The 15374-nt window shown below is 36.1% G+C and overlaps 2 protein-coding genes and 1 non-coding gene across 4 annotated transcripts; all 3 read left to right on the top strand.

Moving 5' to 3' along the window:
* The first annotated feature begins 389 nt into the window (after positions 1-389).
* Positions 390-6524, top strand: LOC11435988 (U-box domain-containing protein 44). Of its 2 annotated transcripts, none has more exons than XM_024769382.2 (5): positions 390-641; positions 1204-2580; positions 3144-3447; positions 3892-4373; positions 5062-6524. In XM_024769382.2, the coding sequence occupies exons 2-5, from the start codon at positions 1363-1365 to the stop codon at positions 6055-6057; spliced, it is 3000 nt and encodes a 999-aa protein (XP_024625150.1). In that variant the 5' UTR covers positions 390-641; positions 1204-1362; the 3' UTR covers positions 6058-6524. The 2 variants fall into 2 exon arrangements, with proteins under 2 accessions (XP_024625150.1, XP_003626576.1); XM_003626528.4 differs by having other exon boundaries at positions 391-641; positions 3886-4373.
* Positions 6525-7420: 896 nt separating this feature from the next.
* TRNAV-AAC (transfer RNA valine (anticodon AAC)) lies at positions 7421-7494 on the top strand. The gene has a single exon. It is a non-coding gene; the product is annotated as a tRNA-Val (tRNA).
* A 46-nt stretch (positions 7495-7540) lies between these two features.
* LOC11435147 (bifunctional fucokinase/fucose pyrophosphorylase) lies at positions 7541-13845 on the top strand. The gene is made up of 6 exons (XM_003626527.4): positions 7541-8169; positions 8844-9211; positions 10395-10521; positions 10621-11637; positions 12377-13113; positions 13217-13845. The coding sequence occupies exons 1-6, from the start codon at positions 7662-7664 to the stop codon at positions 13607-13609; spliced, it is 3150 nt and encodes a 1049-aa protein (XP_003626575.2). The 5' UTR covers positions 7541-7661; the 3' UTR covers positions 13610-13845.
* The last annotated feature ends 1529 nt before the right edge of the window (positions 13846-15374 follow it).

Genomic DNA, 15374 nt, shown 5'->3' with positions numbered 1-15374 from the left:
CGAAGACTAAGTCAAAAGTGGCTTTGGGGGCAAAACTGCCAAAGATCCAATACATATGAGGCTGTTTTGTATTTTAATTAGTTAGGGGGCCAAAATCGCAACTTTTGAAAAGATAGGGGACAAAAAGTGCAATTAAACCTAAATTATAATAATGTGAGATCCACAGTTTAATTTATTTTTTAGAATATAAGAATTTGTAGAATCCTAAAAGGCTGATGGTGGTAAAATATGAAATTAAAAAGTAAACTATTTTTCTATACACACGTGACACAAAGAAAATGTAAAATATCAAACCACAGTACAATGGAGTACTAGTTATCAATATTGCAAAAATGTGTTTCAGTATTATTATTATTACCCAAAAAAAAAAAGGTGACGTTTGTGTGTGTGTAAAAAAGTTTGAGCGTCGTAGACATTGCAAGAAGAGAATGGTCAAAGGTAAAAAGAGTTGTATTGACTTTGGACTATGAAGGAGTCTTCCCGGAAATATTGTATAGAGACTTTCATGTTTCATTCATACAGTTGTAACATAAATTTATATCTCCGTGTTCTTCTCTTTTTCTCTCCCACTTTGTTTCTTCTTCCTTAATTCTGGTTTATGTTTCTCAACTTCCATGCTTTCATTTCCCCTTCACCTCCAGGTATCTCTCTCTCTCTCTCTCTCTCTCTCTCTCTCTCTCTCTCTCTCTCTCTAAGTCAAGTCAATTTGCCATAGTTACATTGAGTTTTTTTTTAGTCATTTAACCGTTTTTTAGGCGTTAAATCTATTGCATAATAATTTTGCCAAATCAAATGTTTTCATTTGTTCTAATTTAGGTTCCTTATTCTTATTATTTTTTGTGTTGTGCAAATGATATATAATTCACTCTTCTTCCTTCTTTTCCAACAATGAACATGAGCAAGATGGCTGTTTCATTCCCTTGTAATTTCCTTGGATGCTTACTTGTTATTATACATGCCGGATATGTTTGTTAAATTTAAACATCAATTGTTGGATTAAATGAAAACTGACTTTTTTTTTTTATTCTGAAGCTGGAATGTTTTTCACATTTTGTTTAATATTTTGTGTGAATTCTCTGTCTACTCTCTTGGGTACAAAATTATGATGTGGATTTAATCCTTAGTTTAGTATCCTAAATAATATCAATAGGGAATGGTTTTGATGATTTTTTTTTTTTTTTTTTTTATTCTTACTGGATTTAGGCATTTGAAGTTGAACTCTAACTGGTATGGAAGAATTCCTTAATCAGAAGTTGCAAAAAGAAACTTCTGCCATCATCTTACCAACATTTTCTACTGTTATTGTTTCATGGGAGAAAAAGGGATTTTATTTTCTAGACTAATTGTGCCACGAAAAAGACAATGGCTCTCGATTCATTGACGTCTGGTCTTGCTTCGGAAGCTATTTCTCAAATTATAGATACCGTTTCCGAGATTGTATATTCTGCTGGTGGTGTCCTTGTGAATAAGGATAGTTTTAAGGAACTTGCAGCTTACTTGCAAAGAATTGCGCCTATCTTAAAACAGTTGAGCAAAGAAAAGGTCAGTGATTCCGAGACATTCAACTACGCTATTGAGGTTCTGGATCGTGAAATCAAAGATGGAAAGAAATTGGTTCAAGAATGTAGCAAGAAGAGCAAGGTATATCTTCTTGTGAATTGCAGAACCGTTTTTAAGCGCTTGAAGCACAACACAAGCGAGATTAGCAAGGCACTTGGTCTTCTTCCTTTGGCTACATCAGGCCTTTCTGCTGGAATAATTGAAGAAATCAAAAGGTTATGTGACAATATGCAGGCAGCTGACTTTAAGGCAGCCATATCTGAGGAAGAGATATTAGAGAAAATCGAGTCAGCGATACAGGAAAAGAATTTCGACCGCTCCTATGCAAATAATTTGCTTCTTCTCATTGCAGATGCTGTTGGAATTACAAAAGAGCGGTCAACACTAAGAAAAGAGCTTGAAGAGTTTAAAAGTGAAATTGAAAATGAGAAAGACCGGGCTGAAACCATACAAATGGATCAAATTATTGCTTTGTTGGAAAGGTCTGATGCAGCCTCGTCAACTAGGGAAAAGGAACTCAAGTACCTCGCCAAACGAAATTCTTTGGGTAATCAACCGTTGGAGCCTTTACAGTCCTTTTATTGCCCCATTACGGGTGATGTTATGGTTGACCCTGTGGAAACTTCATCAGGGCAAACATTTGAGAGAAGTGCAATTGAAGAGTGGTTTGCAGAAGGAAACAAATTGTGTCCTCTGACTTTCATTACTTTAGACACGTTGATTTTGAGACCTAACAAAACCTTGAAACAATCAATAGAAGAATGGAAAGATAGAAATGCAATGATCACAATTGCTTCAATGAGAGAGAAGAAAATCCAGTCTGGAGATGAAGTTGGAGTATTACATTGTCTGCAAGCTCTTCAAGATTTGTGTGAACAAAAGGATCAGCATAGAGAATGGGTGGTACTGGAGAATTATATACCTGTTCTTATCCAAATTCTTGCTGAAAAAAACAGTGATATAAGAAATCACGTCCTTGTCATCCTTTGCATGCTGGTGAAGGATAATGAAGATGCCAAGGTACTTAATTAGTAACATTTAAGTGATCTTATAAGTTTTTTTTTTAATAACCCTTTAGTTCTATCTTACATATTAATGTTTATTATGTAGATAGAGGTTCCTCTCCTCATGCAATAAGCAGCCCTAAATCAAGCCTACAAGCATTTACAGATAGGGCTAATGCAAAATACCATTATGTAATAGATGCATCACTAAAAATTGTTTTAAATGCTCTTACTTAATTAGTATACTAATTCTGATGTCATTATTTTCACATATTTCATATAGAAGGACCTGTGGCCAATGCTTAAAGAAATAGAATTGGTACAATACATACATTCTCCTCTTGACCTAAAAAATAATAACACAAAACAGATTGGTTAGGACCTTTTTCAGTCAGATAAAACACTACAGGATATGCATTTCAGATATTCTCACAGCACTCTCATCTATAATTTTGATCTTTTTTAAACACCCCTTATTCTTTATTATAAATTTACCATCATGCAATTAAACATGCAAATACCCTACATAACTATGCACAATTTCATAGATATTGTTTCCTAAACCTGAAGATTTTTCAGGAAAGAATTGCAAATGTTAAAAATGCAATTGAGTCTATTGTCCGTTCTCTTGGGCGTCGTTTGGGGGAAAGGAAGTTGGCGGTGGCATTACTTCTGGAACTATCCGAATATGATTTGTTAAGAGAATACATTGGAAAAGTTCAAGGTTGCATACTACTATTGGTGACTATGTCTAGCAGTGAGGATAATCAAGCTGCAAGAGATGCAACAGAGTTACTGGAGAAACTTTCATCCTCTGATCAGAATGTTATACAGATGGCAAAAGCAAATTATTTCAAGCATTTATTGCAGCGCCTCTCCGCAGGTTTATCTTGAACCTTCAATTTTGAGTCACTTTATCAGTTACAGCTTCTATATTTTCAATGATCGGTACACTATAATTGTCATTGATTGAATTTTAAAATGGAAATTGATTCCAAGTTCTTTCCCTAAGGTACCTGCATAGGTAGTGTTTATAATATTGAAATTCACTTATGCAACGATGAGATGAAACCATCTTAATCGCACTAGGGAGTTTATGTAACTCCTTGCAAAATAGATTTTAATGTTAAATTTTTCAACTAGGAACCATGTTCTACTCTACAGTTTTTGAGAGCTTCGAGGAGCGGTTTAAGTAAATTAATTGAGGAACTGCATCAATATCATTTACAAATGGACACTATAATTAATGCAAATGCCTGTTATAAAAAAGTCAGGGATGGTGTGAGGAACGAGCCTTTTGTTTAACCTGTTTTTAATGCAGGACCAGATGATGTGAAGATGATTATGGTCAAAATGTTAGCAGAAATGGAGTCAACAGACCGCAATAAGGAGATCTTATTTGACAGTGGTATTCTGCCTCCTCTTCTTCGCTTGGTCTCACATAATGATGTTGAGATGAAATTGGTTGCCCTTAAAGCTCTTCAGAATCTATCTACTTTAAAGAAAAATGGACTTGAAATGATTCAACAAGGTGCAGCACGCAAACTATTTGGCATTCTTTTCCAGCATAGCCTTCCTTCCTCAAGTTTGTCTGAACATGTAGCTCCCATAATTATGCAACTTGCTGCATCTACCATCTCCCAGGATACACAGACACCGGTTTCATTGTTAGAGTCCGATGAAGATGTTTTTAACCTTTTTTCTCTAGTTAGCTACACAGTGCCTGATGTGCGACAATATATTATCCAGACATTTTATTCCTTATGTCACTCGCCCTCAGCTTCGTATATCAGGAACAAGCTAAGAGAGGTATGCATCTAACTTGAACTAAAAGTACATATCACATTTTCAAACACTAGTCTCCAAATGTAGTCATTCAATGTCATCAAAGCAGGCATGTCTAAAATAGTTAAGCATCACCATTTAAGTTCTTCCACATCCATCTTACTGTTTAGCATGCCAAAGATAAACAAAATTTAAACATCTATTAGCATTTAGCATAGTAAAAAATATTTTTAGCTAGCATCAAGGAAGCAATGACTATTAAGTATAAAGGATTTGGTTCTTAGTTTCACTGGTACTGATTCCTCATGGTCCTTTTGATCACAGATAAACAGTTTACCATCTAAAACCAAATAACTGTAAAACATGCATCAGTCAAATTGCTTTTCATCCCCCCTTCCTACAAAAATTACATTTCTAATGAAGGTCAAGTGAGTCATTGGAAACAATTTTCTGGTGTTTACTGTCTGAGATTCTTAATCTATTATGAAGTGCAATTTGCAGATATTATATCATTTATACGTGTTATTAGCATGCAATATTTTCTATTACTTGATAACTAGAATTCCTAATGAAATTGATATTCTACCATTTTCTGTCTTGTGTGGTAAGCTAGCACCTGGCAGGTTGGTTATCTCTTGTCCTTACTATAAACCTTGATAATGTTTATATTATAATATACCATAGCTAAATTAGTCTACTTATTTATGTGCAGTGCCCATCAGTTCTAGTATTGGTCAAATTGTTTGAGAATGAAAGCCTAAGTCTTCGAGCAAGTGCTGTGAAGTTGTTTTCTTGCCTGGTAGAAAGTTGTGATGAAGACGCCATACTAAAGCATGTGAATCAGAAGTGTATTGAGACTTTACTCCAGATGCTGAAATCTTCATCTGACAAAGAAGAAATTGTTTCTGCTATGGGAATAATTCGATATCTTCCAAAAGTTCAACAGATCACTCAGTGGCTTTATGATGCCGGGGCACTGTCAATCATTTGTAAATATGTCCAAGATGGCACGGATAAAGATCTCCAAAAGAGTAAGTTGGTAGAAAATTCTGCTGGTGCATTATGTCGTTTTACAGTTCCAACAAACTTGGAATGGCAAAAGAGTGCAGCCGAAATTGGGATCATTACTGTTTTAGTACAGTTGCTTGAAAGTGGAACTGCTCAAACAAAACAGCTAGCAGCACTGTCCCTAACTCAATTTTCTAAAAGCTCAAATGAACTGAGCAGTCCAATGCCAAAGCGCAAGGGATTTTGGTGTTTCTCAGCTCAAACAGAAGCCGGATGCTTAGTTCATGGTGGTGTATGCATCGTGGAATCATCATTTTGCCTATTGGAGGCTGATGCGGTGGGAGCACTAGCAAAGACTCTTGGGGACTCTGATCTTGGAGTGTGTGAGAATTCTTTAGATGCTCTTCTAACTTTAATTGATGGGGAAAAGCTACAGAGTGGTAGTAAAGTGCTTGCAGATGAAAATGTCATACCACTAATAATAAGATTTCTCGGTTCCCCTTCTCCCGGATTGCAGGAAAAGTCTCTTAATGCTTTGGAGAGGATTTTCCGGCTATTAGAGTTCAAACAGAAATATGGAGCTTCAGCTCAAATGCCTTTGGTTGACTTAACTCAGCGGGGTAATGGTAGCATTAAATCCTTGGCAGCTCGAATATTGGCACATTTGAACGTGCTTCATGATCAATCTTCATATTTCTAATGAATGTTGATTCGATTAATGTACTGAGGAGCAAAGTCAAGTTAAGTAACCATAAGGTTCAATCTTCTCTTGATCCTTTGAGCGTGGCATGACAAAAACCGTTGCAAACTCCAACTTGGACAGGAAATGATCCTCTTTGACAATGAAAACTGCATTCATCCGTGCAGCAGCATGATATTGATGTGGTTCCTCATGCTTGAAGAACATAATTCATTTTCCTCAGTCTGCTAACTATGGGACCAAGGTTGTAGCTCTACATTGAGCTATTTCTACTGGAAAATTATATAGATCATGTATTCTAAGTGTTTTCATTCAATTTAGGCTACTGTTGTATTAAGGTAGGATCACCATTGGACATGTAGGGATTTATTTGGAGCTTGTATTATACGCCCCAAATATCTTGTACATTTGAGGATTTATCGGATTGTCTGGTTACTTGTGTAATAAATAAAATCCCTTTCTAGAATGATTGTGTTCTTTGTTATTTATGATAACTCATTGTTTTGTGATTCCAAGTGACTTTTTTTTTATCGGTCAAAGACTAACATAACCCTTTGACACTTAAATTAAAGACTAACATTATAATTTTGAATAGTTACAACAACAACCAAGCCTTATCCCATTAAGTGGGGTCGACTACATGGATCAAATGACGCCATAGTGGTTTATCATAAACCATATTTGGATCAAACTCATTGACCTCTAAATCATTTCTAATGGTTTTTCTAATAGTTTTCCTAGGTCTCTCTCTCTCTACCGTTGTCCGATATAACCTTCCTTTCAACTTAAGGGGTACTTTCTTATCGCACAAAACACCTGAGGCTCTTCTCCATTTCAACTACCCAGCTTGAATACGATGATTCACATATGCTTCTATTTCTCCGTCATTTTGTACTATGGATCCAAAATATTTAAACCGTGTAACTTGGGGTGTAATATGATCTCCTACTTTTACCTTCAATGTAGACCTACTTCTCCATTTGCTGAAGTCACATTCCATATACTCCGTCTTGCTTCTACTTAGGCGAAAACCATATGCTTCTAAGAATTGTCTCCCGTTTAATTCTTCCTTCGACTCACCAAGTAAGACTACATCATCTGCAAAAAAAAAAAAATACATCTCAGTGTTAACTCTTGAATGTGTTCCGTCGATACATCCAAAACTAAAGTAAAAAAGAAATATGCAAAAGTAGGAAGAAAAAAAAAAAACTCTCACGCACACAAAGACATACATACATAGTATAATACAAAAAAGACTTGCCGTATTTTCAAAATAAATTAACAAGCATGAACTTACCTGATAAAACAAACAGGATCGAAATATTCACTTCTTGTATGTATTTACGAAACACTATAATATGATGGTTTCGTGGTGTAGTTGGTTATCACGTCAGTCTAACACACTGAAGGTCTCCGGTTCGAACCCGGGCGAAGCCAGACATTTTTTATAAACATATATTTTTTTTGTTCTCTGTTTTTACAACCGCTATGTATGGTAGTTATTTTGTCGGTCGGAAAAATTGTTTCATGCATCTTCCTCCTTGTCTTTTCTTACCAAGTAATTAGATTTTTAGTTAGTCAGTGTTGTCGGAGAAGAGAAGAAAATGGAGAGAAGAAGAAGAAGAAAGGAAGATTTATCATCCTTAATGCGAAAATCATGGTACCATCTAAGATTGTCTGTACGCCACCCATCTAGGGTTCCAACATGGGATGCTATCATTCTCACTGCCTCAAGCCCAGAACAAGCCCATCTCTACACTTCCCAACTCAATCGGGCCAAACGCATGGGCCGGATCTCCCCATCAACACTCACTCTCGCTGTCCCTGATCCTCTCGGCCGCCGTATTGGCTCCGGTGCCGCCACTCTCAATGCTCTCCACTCCCTTTCTCTTCATTATGGTACCTCTGCTTCCAATGTGCTTGCTTGTAAACATGTTCTATTGCTTCATGCTGGTGGTGATTCTAAAAGAGTTCCTTGGGCTAATCCTATGGGGAAAGTTTTTCTTCCTCTCCCTTTCTTGGCTGATGATGAACCTGATGGTCCTGTTCCTCTTCTTTTTGATCATATTCTTGCTATTGCTTCTTGTGCTAGACAAGCTTTTCGAGATCAAGGTTTGTTATATATGCATTTATTATTCTATCTTTCTTCTTGTGTATATTTTAAGGGCTGTTTTGATAAACAACTTATTTTACACCTTATAACATTTGTGTTTACTATAAGCTATTTGTATAGTGCATGATAAAATAAAGTCAAATTGTTTTCTTATAATCTATAAGTGCATGTTTGGTTCTGCAGGGACAACCATTGATTTTGAATGAATTGTTTTTGTAAAATTCGTTTTACTTAAAAACAAGTTGACTGTATAGTGGTTTATGTTAGAAATTAGAATAATAGATTTATGTAAATGTTAGTTGAACGATAAATTTTAGTTTAGAAATCATGTTTAGACTCAAAAGCAATAAATCCTAGCTTTACGTTAGAATCAATTCTACTTGAGAGCAGCCAAACACGTCAAAATCAGTTTTAGACCTCCCGGATCAATTATGGAGGTTCCAAACGTGAAACCAAACATAGGTTAAGTTGTTTTCATAAGCTATCTTGGAGAGCTTATGAAAATAAGCTGGAAACACAACTTGTGAACATGTCATAACAATGTCAGAAGTGTTTATGTCAGTAGATAAGTTCAAGTCAATCCAATCAGGCCCTTAATATATGTAGGACAAAAGAAAACATCGATTTAATGACAATGTCCTTATTCAATTGGTTCTTTCAATTTTCGTTACAGGTGGAATGCTGACTATGACTGGTGATGTTCTTCCGTGTTTTGATGCATCTGTAATGACTCTTCCTGAGGACACTTCTTGCATCATCACTGTTCCAATCACACTTGATGTTGCTTCCAATCATGGAGTAATTGTTGCAGCTGAAACTGAAGTGCATTCAAATCAAAATTATGCACTCAGTTTAGTGGATAATCTACTACAGAAACCTACTGTAGACGAGTTGGTTCAAAGCAAGGCAGTTTTAGTTGATGGTAGGACACTACTTGATACTGGTATAATAGCTGTTAGAGGTAAGGCTTGGTTGGACCTTGTTACACTTGCTTGTTCCTCTCAGGAAATGATTTCAGACCTCATAAGGAGCAGAAAAGAGGTATTATATGGTTGGTATTAACAATTGGTATTATATTCATGGATACAAAGTTCGTTCGAGTTTGAAAACATAGTTATGACGTTCATTTGTGTTTTAATTGATAATTTGAGAGATTGATGATTGAATCATTTGTCAGTTTAAAATAGAACTATCTATTCAGATATGTGCGAAAAGGTTGCACCACTGATACACAATTTTCTGCATGTAGCAGACAGGAAACTTACAAAACCAACACCCGTCACCCCAAAAAACAAAGCTACATAGATCACTAGCTTACAAAATTCAAATCCCTGGTCTCCTCAACATTGAAAAACTATTGCAACCACAAAAATACACTCTAAACTGCTAACGCTGTCACCAAAATCATTTTCCTACTCGATGCCAAAACTGTCAAGCTAACATTTGCAATGAAAATATGTTGTGAATTTGACACCAAACAACCCTTAGTATGAACCACTAACAATCAGCCAATTGCCACACCACTTTCTGATTACGGCAAAATTTCCTTCAAGTCTACCTTGAAGGCAAAATATGGTAGGAACCTCACCCTTCTACGAATTCCAAAAATTAGAAAGCTCTACAGCCCAAACAAGCCAGTGTGTTTGTTTACCACTCTGCCAAACAAAACTCGAATCCTTTAATTCTTGCCCTAACCAACTCCAAACACAAGCAAACCAAAATGTCATTAAGCGAGTTGAGGCTATCCTACCCAAATTTAATAACCCTTCGAAGTGAAGGAAATGAGATGTACAGCCATATGTCAGAACAGTATATATACCCGGCCAATTCAAAGTAACTCTTCAAACCTTCGTAAAAACAGGGTAACCGAAGAATAAGTGGCTTGCGAATTCCGTTTCACCACATCCTATTACACATTGAATTTGATTCCCAACAAGCACATTCCTCCTATTCAAGTTATCTTTCGCTGGTAATCTATCTTGAACTAATCTCCACACAGAAACCGTAATTTCATGAGGAATCAAACTAGGCCAAATGCTTTGATTTAGTTTTGTTCTTTTAAATAAAGGTCTTCTCGAAATCTTCCCACAAGCCTGAGTAGATTCAGTGTTATGTATATATTTATGAAGTCTGCACCATTTTCTCTACCGAAGCATTTAATGCTCTTCACTTTTGTGGCAAAATGAAGTTAATTTTATCTAATAATAAATGGTGTGTTGTCCAGATGAGTTTATATGAAGATTTGGTTGCTGCCTGGGTACCTGCAAAGCATGAGTGGTTGAGAAAGCGCCCTTTGGGTGAAGAACTGGTCAACAGGTTGGGAAACCAGAGGATGCTAAGCTACTGTGCCTGTATGTCAATCCCAATGGCAATATTTTATTCTGTACTTATATCATTCCCCATATCTTTCTGTACCGAAATTGATTCTTTCGTATTTTATTCCTCTGCAGATGATTTATTGTTCTTGCATTTTGGGACCTCAAATGAAGTTTTAGATCACCTTAGTGGTGTTGGTTCAGACTTGGTTGGTAGAAGACACATATGTTCTATTCCCGCAACCACTGCATCTGACATTACAGCATCTGCTATTATTCTTTCCAGTAAAATTGCACCCGGTGTCTCAGTAGGAGAGGATTCTCTCATATATGATTCATCTATTTCTGGTGGAATACATATTGGCTCATTATGTATAGTTGTTGGAGCCAGCATATCTTTAGATCATGATTATATATGCGCGGAAGATTCAATGAAGTTCATGCTTCCAGATCGCCATTGTCTTTGGGAGGTTCCCTTGGTTGGAAGCAGCGAGAGAGTCCTAGTATATTGTGGCCTTCATGATAACCCTAAAAGTTCACTTTCTGGGGATGGTACATTTTGTGGGAAACCTTGGAAGAAGATTTTACATGATTTAGGTATTCAAGAAACTGATTTATGGGGTTCCTCAGGCACTGATGTGAAGTGTTTATGGAATTCAAAAATATTCCCCATACTTCCTTATGCTCAAATGCTTAAAGTTTCAATGTGGTTGATGGGATTAGTTAAACAAAAAACCGAAGACATGCTTTCTTTGTGGAGATCTGCTCAGCGCATCAGTCTGGAGGAATTGCATAGATCAATTGATTTCTCGACAATGTGTATAGGTTCTAGTCATCATCAAGCTGATCTAGCAGCAGGAATTGCTAAAGCTTGTGTTACCTATGGCATGCTGGGACGCAATTTGTCTCAACTATGTGCAGAAATTCTTCAAAAAGAAGGTTCAGGAGTTAAAATATGCAAGGATCTCCTAGCTATGTGTCCAAAAGTTCAGGAGCAGAACACAAACATACTTCCCAAGAGCCGAGCATACCAGGTGCAAGTCGATCTTCTTCGAGCTTGCAATGATGAAAAGACAGCATGTGAGTTGGAGCATAAAGTTTGGGATGCTGTGGCTGACGAAACTGCTTCAGCAGTAAGATATGGATTTAAAGGTGCGTGCTTTTATCAACACTTTTCCCTCCTTATCCTTATTCATCTCACCCGGTTAAAGTCTCTTGTTTTTATTTCCTATTTTCAGCAAGTCTATAGATACCTTGTTGTTCTTCTTCTTAAGTTCCTAAAGACTTGTATAGAGCTTCAGATGCTTTTGTTTTAACTGTACTGATCGACTTCTTATTTTAACATTACGATTATGTTTCACAACACTCTTTTAACTTTAACCTTTTGTTGTAGAATGTTGTTGTGATTGTCCCACCAGCAAGAACCTTTATCCCTTTGGCCCAATATTCTTTGATTTTTCTAGCGTCTGTTTTCCATCTTTCTACTCCCTCTAGCATTCTTATTCCACACTTCATTAGCACTTCCTTGTATCTCCTAAAATCCACCCGTCAAAACCTTTCTCTCAAACAGCCTTTGCTTTTTCACTTATTCATGCAAACTTTTCTATCCAATTTTCTAATAAAAAAGTAAATAAATTTGAAAGCATACCACCCTACTCTTTTAAGATGCTTCAATCTTTTCTTAAAACAAGTGGGAGCTATAGTAAAATAAAAACCACAGTAAAACTCATGTGCAACCATTCTTTTGGCGTCAAATGGCTCTAAATTACATTTACTGTATATATATCATACTCTCTATTCATGTATTTGGATAAATAGACAACTGCATTTTAATTCATGTGAAAATATAGAAAAGGGATTTTCTGAAGCTAAATTTACTCTCATCCTGCAGAACATTTGTCAGAGTCTCCCAGTAGCGTCTCCTGTGATGAACAGAAGATTAACAGCCATGATAATGGTCGCATTCATAAGCCTTTCCATCTTAGACAGGTAAAAGTAGAATTACCAGTGCGCGTAGATTTTGTTGGGGGTTGGAGTGATACCCCTCCATGGAGCATAGAGCGTGCTGGATGTGTTCTAAATATGGCAATAAGCTTAGAAGGTTCTCTTCCACTTGGCACCATCATTGAGACTACTAAAACAACAGGAGTATTAATTAGTGATGACACGCACAACGAGTTATATATCGAGGATTATACATCTATATGTGCACCATTTGATGGAGACGATCCATTTAGGCTGGTGAAATGTGCATTACTTGTGACTGGCATTATTCACGATAACATTCTTGCTGATATGGGCATGCACATCAAGACATGGGCCAATGTTCCACGTGGTAGCGGATTGGGTACTTCTAGTATTTTAGCCGCTGCTGTAGTGAAAGGGCTTCTTCAGATGATTGACGGGGATGACAGCACTGAAAATGTTGCTAGACTTGTTTTGGTGTTGGAACAACTCATGGGTACAGGTGGTGGGTGGCAGGACCAAATTGGGGGTTTGTATCCGGGGATTAAATGTACCTCAAGCTTTCCTGGAATTCCATTGCGGCTTCAAGTTGTTCCCTTGTTGGCTTCGCCTCAGTTGATTTCCGAGTTGCAGCAACGACTTCTAGTTGTTTTTACTGGTCAAGTAAGCATTTGTTTATTCACAAAAATAAGCATTCTGCAGGCAGCACAGAACTCTACACTGCTTATTAACAATGATATTTTTTGTATATTGAATTGTTTTGTAGGTTCGACTTGCAAAGAAGGTCCTGCAGAAGGTGGTAATTAGATATCTTCGTCGGGATAACCTTCTTGTATCCAGTATCAAGCGACTTGTGGAGCTTGCAAAGATCGGGAGGGAAGCTTTAATGAACTGCGACATCGATGAACTAGGCGAAATAATGTTGGAGGCTTGGAGATTGCATCAGGAACTTGATCCTTACTGCAGCAATGATTTCGTCGACAAGTTATTTTCTTTTGCCAGTCCATACTGTTGTGGTTACAAGCTGGTTGGAGCTGGTGGTGGGGGCTTTGCTCTCTTAATTGCCAAAGACACACAACGTGCCAAGGAACTCAGACAGAGGCTAGAAGATGAGAAAGATTTTGGAGTGAAAATCTATGATTGGCAGATATCTTTATAGTATGATATGAACAGAATACCAACTTGTTGGAAAATAGTTGTATTGGTGACAGTTTATTTTATCATTCTTTATTTGTATATTTTACCCTATTTTACTATTATTAGTTATGATAGAAATATATGTAGTAATTTGTAATTATCATCTACAACACGCATATGCAGGACGGAGATATGTTCGAGTCTTCCAATCTCCCATGTTTTACATTTTTTCTATAAATGATTATAGTTGTTGGTGTATGTGACTCTCATAAACTTTAAATAAAAAGTTTCCAAATTTTTGTAAATGACCAAGGTGATTGTCAGATTGGTAACATTGCTACTATATATATTGATGAATTGTAAGATTAGCAACATTGCTACTATATATATTGATGAATTGGTCCAAAGACGTGAACTTAGTGGTTAGAGTTTGACTTTGTAATTTTAAGGGTTAAGTTTGAATCAAGTAGAGTTGTAATATGATCATTCCGTAACCATTGTTAAAATATATTTTCCCCCTTTTTTAAAAAAAAAATGAATTATAAAAAAATAAATTATATTGATGAAAAATATTTATAGAGTAACCTTTTTGCCTCCACTCTTATGCACATGGTATAGTAAAATACTGCTATGTTTCTGTTTGGTTAGAGATAAAATTGAGCTATAGCATATAATCTTGTATGACTAAAAAAGTTCCATTTGATAACTTTCATTTTTACACGAGTTTCCATTTCGCTTCAAGCATTTTCAAGTTTGTATATAAGTAAATTATTTTTGCATAGTTTACCAAAAAATAACAATTTTATTTTTTGCATATAGTGTATTCAAATATGCACCAAGTTTTGTCCAAAAAAAAGTATGCACTAAATTGTTTAACTTTAAATTTAATTCAATGAAAATAATATTATAAAATTAAGTTTATTTAAAATGATTTAGTAAGATTGTGACTCAATTACGCACTAGTTAGTGCGAGTGACAGAATAATTCGTGATCATCACTTTTCATTTTAGCAGTACTTTATCAATCTTATATCATTACTTGTTTACAAAAGTGGTGAGTTGATTGAAGAAGAAGGAGGAGGTCGCAATAATAATGGATAAAAGAAAAAGTAAGAAAGGGTATCACTTGTAAATGAGGCAAAGAATCCAGCTCCATGGGTCATGCGTGGGTGGGTCAATCTCAATGTGCCACTGCCCACATGTTACGGGTGGCATTTAACATGCACAAGTGTAAAACTTGTGCATCATGCACAAATTTATTTCAACCATTGGATTAAATAGGTGTATTGTGGTCTATCTACATCATATCTTTATTTCACTTTATCTTCAACCTTATTATCATCAACCTCATGAGAGACCACCAATCACTTTAATCTGGAACGCATCCATTTTATGAATAACAACAATAAAAGATTGGAAACATAGCATAGATTTGGAACATATCAATTTTTCTTTCTTCTTTAATCAATCGCTTCGTTCATATGAAATTTGGTATTCAATCGGAAATAAATCTACTAAAACAAAATAACCAGATCTGCAAATTAAAATAAAAACTGAATCTGATAGAAGGAGGCAGAGGTTCTGTGATGCATCAGACTAGTGGCTGCATAACTGGGCACGAATGGGTACGTATTCGGTGGAAAAAAATTACAGTCTTTGAACATTTGAGAAATGGGTATTGGATACGAATTATTAAAATTGGTTTTCCATGATGAAGGTGCATACACTAACTCATATAGACTGATGGGAGATGTCAGATGTTGTTGTGCTAGTTAGCCTTTACCAGGT

Source organism: Medicago truncatula, chromosome 7 (assembly GCF_003473485.1).
Source record: "Medicago truncatula cultivar Jemalong A17 chromosome 7, MtrunA17r5.0-ANR, whole genome shotgun sequence".
Taxonomy (NCBI): Eukaryota; Viridiplantae; Streptophyta; class Magnoliopsida; order Fabales; family Fabaceae; genus Medicago; species Medicago truncatula.
The sequence above is the reverse complement of the archived record's forward strand: the minus strand, read 5'-3'. Positions and strand labels throughout refer to the sequence as shown.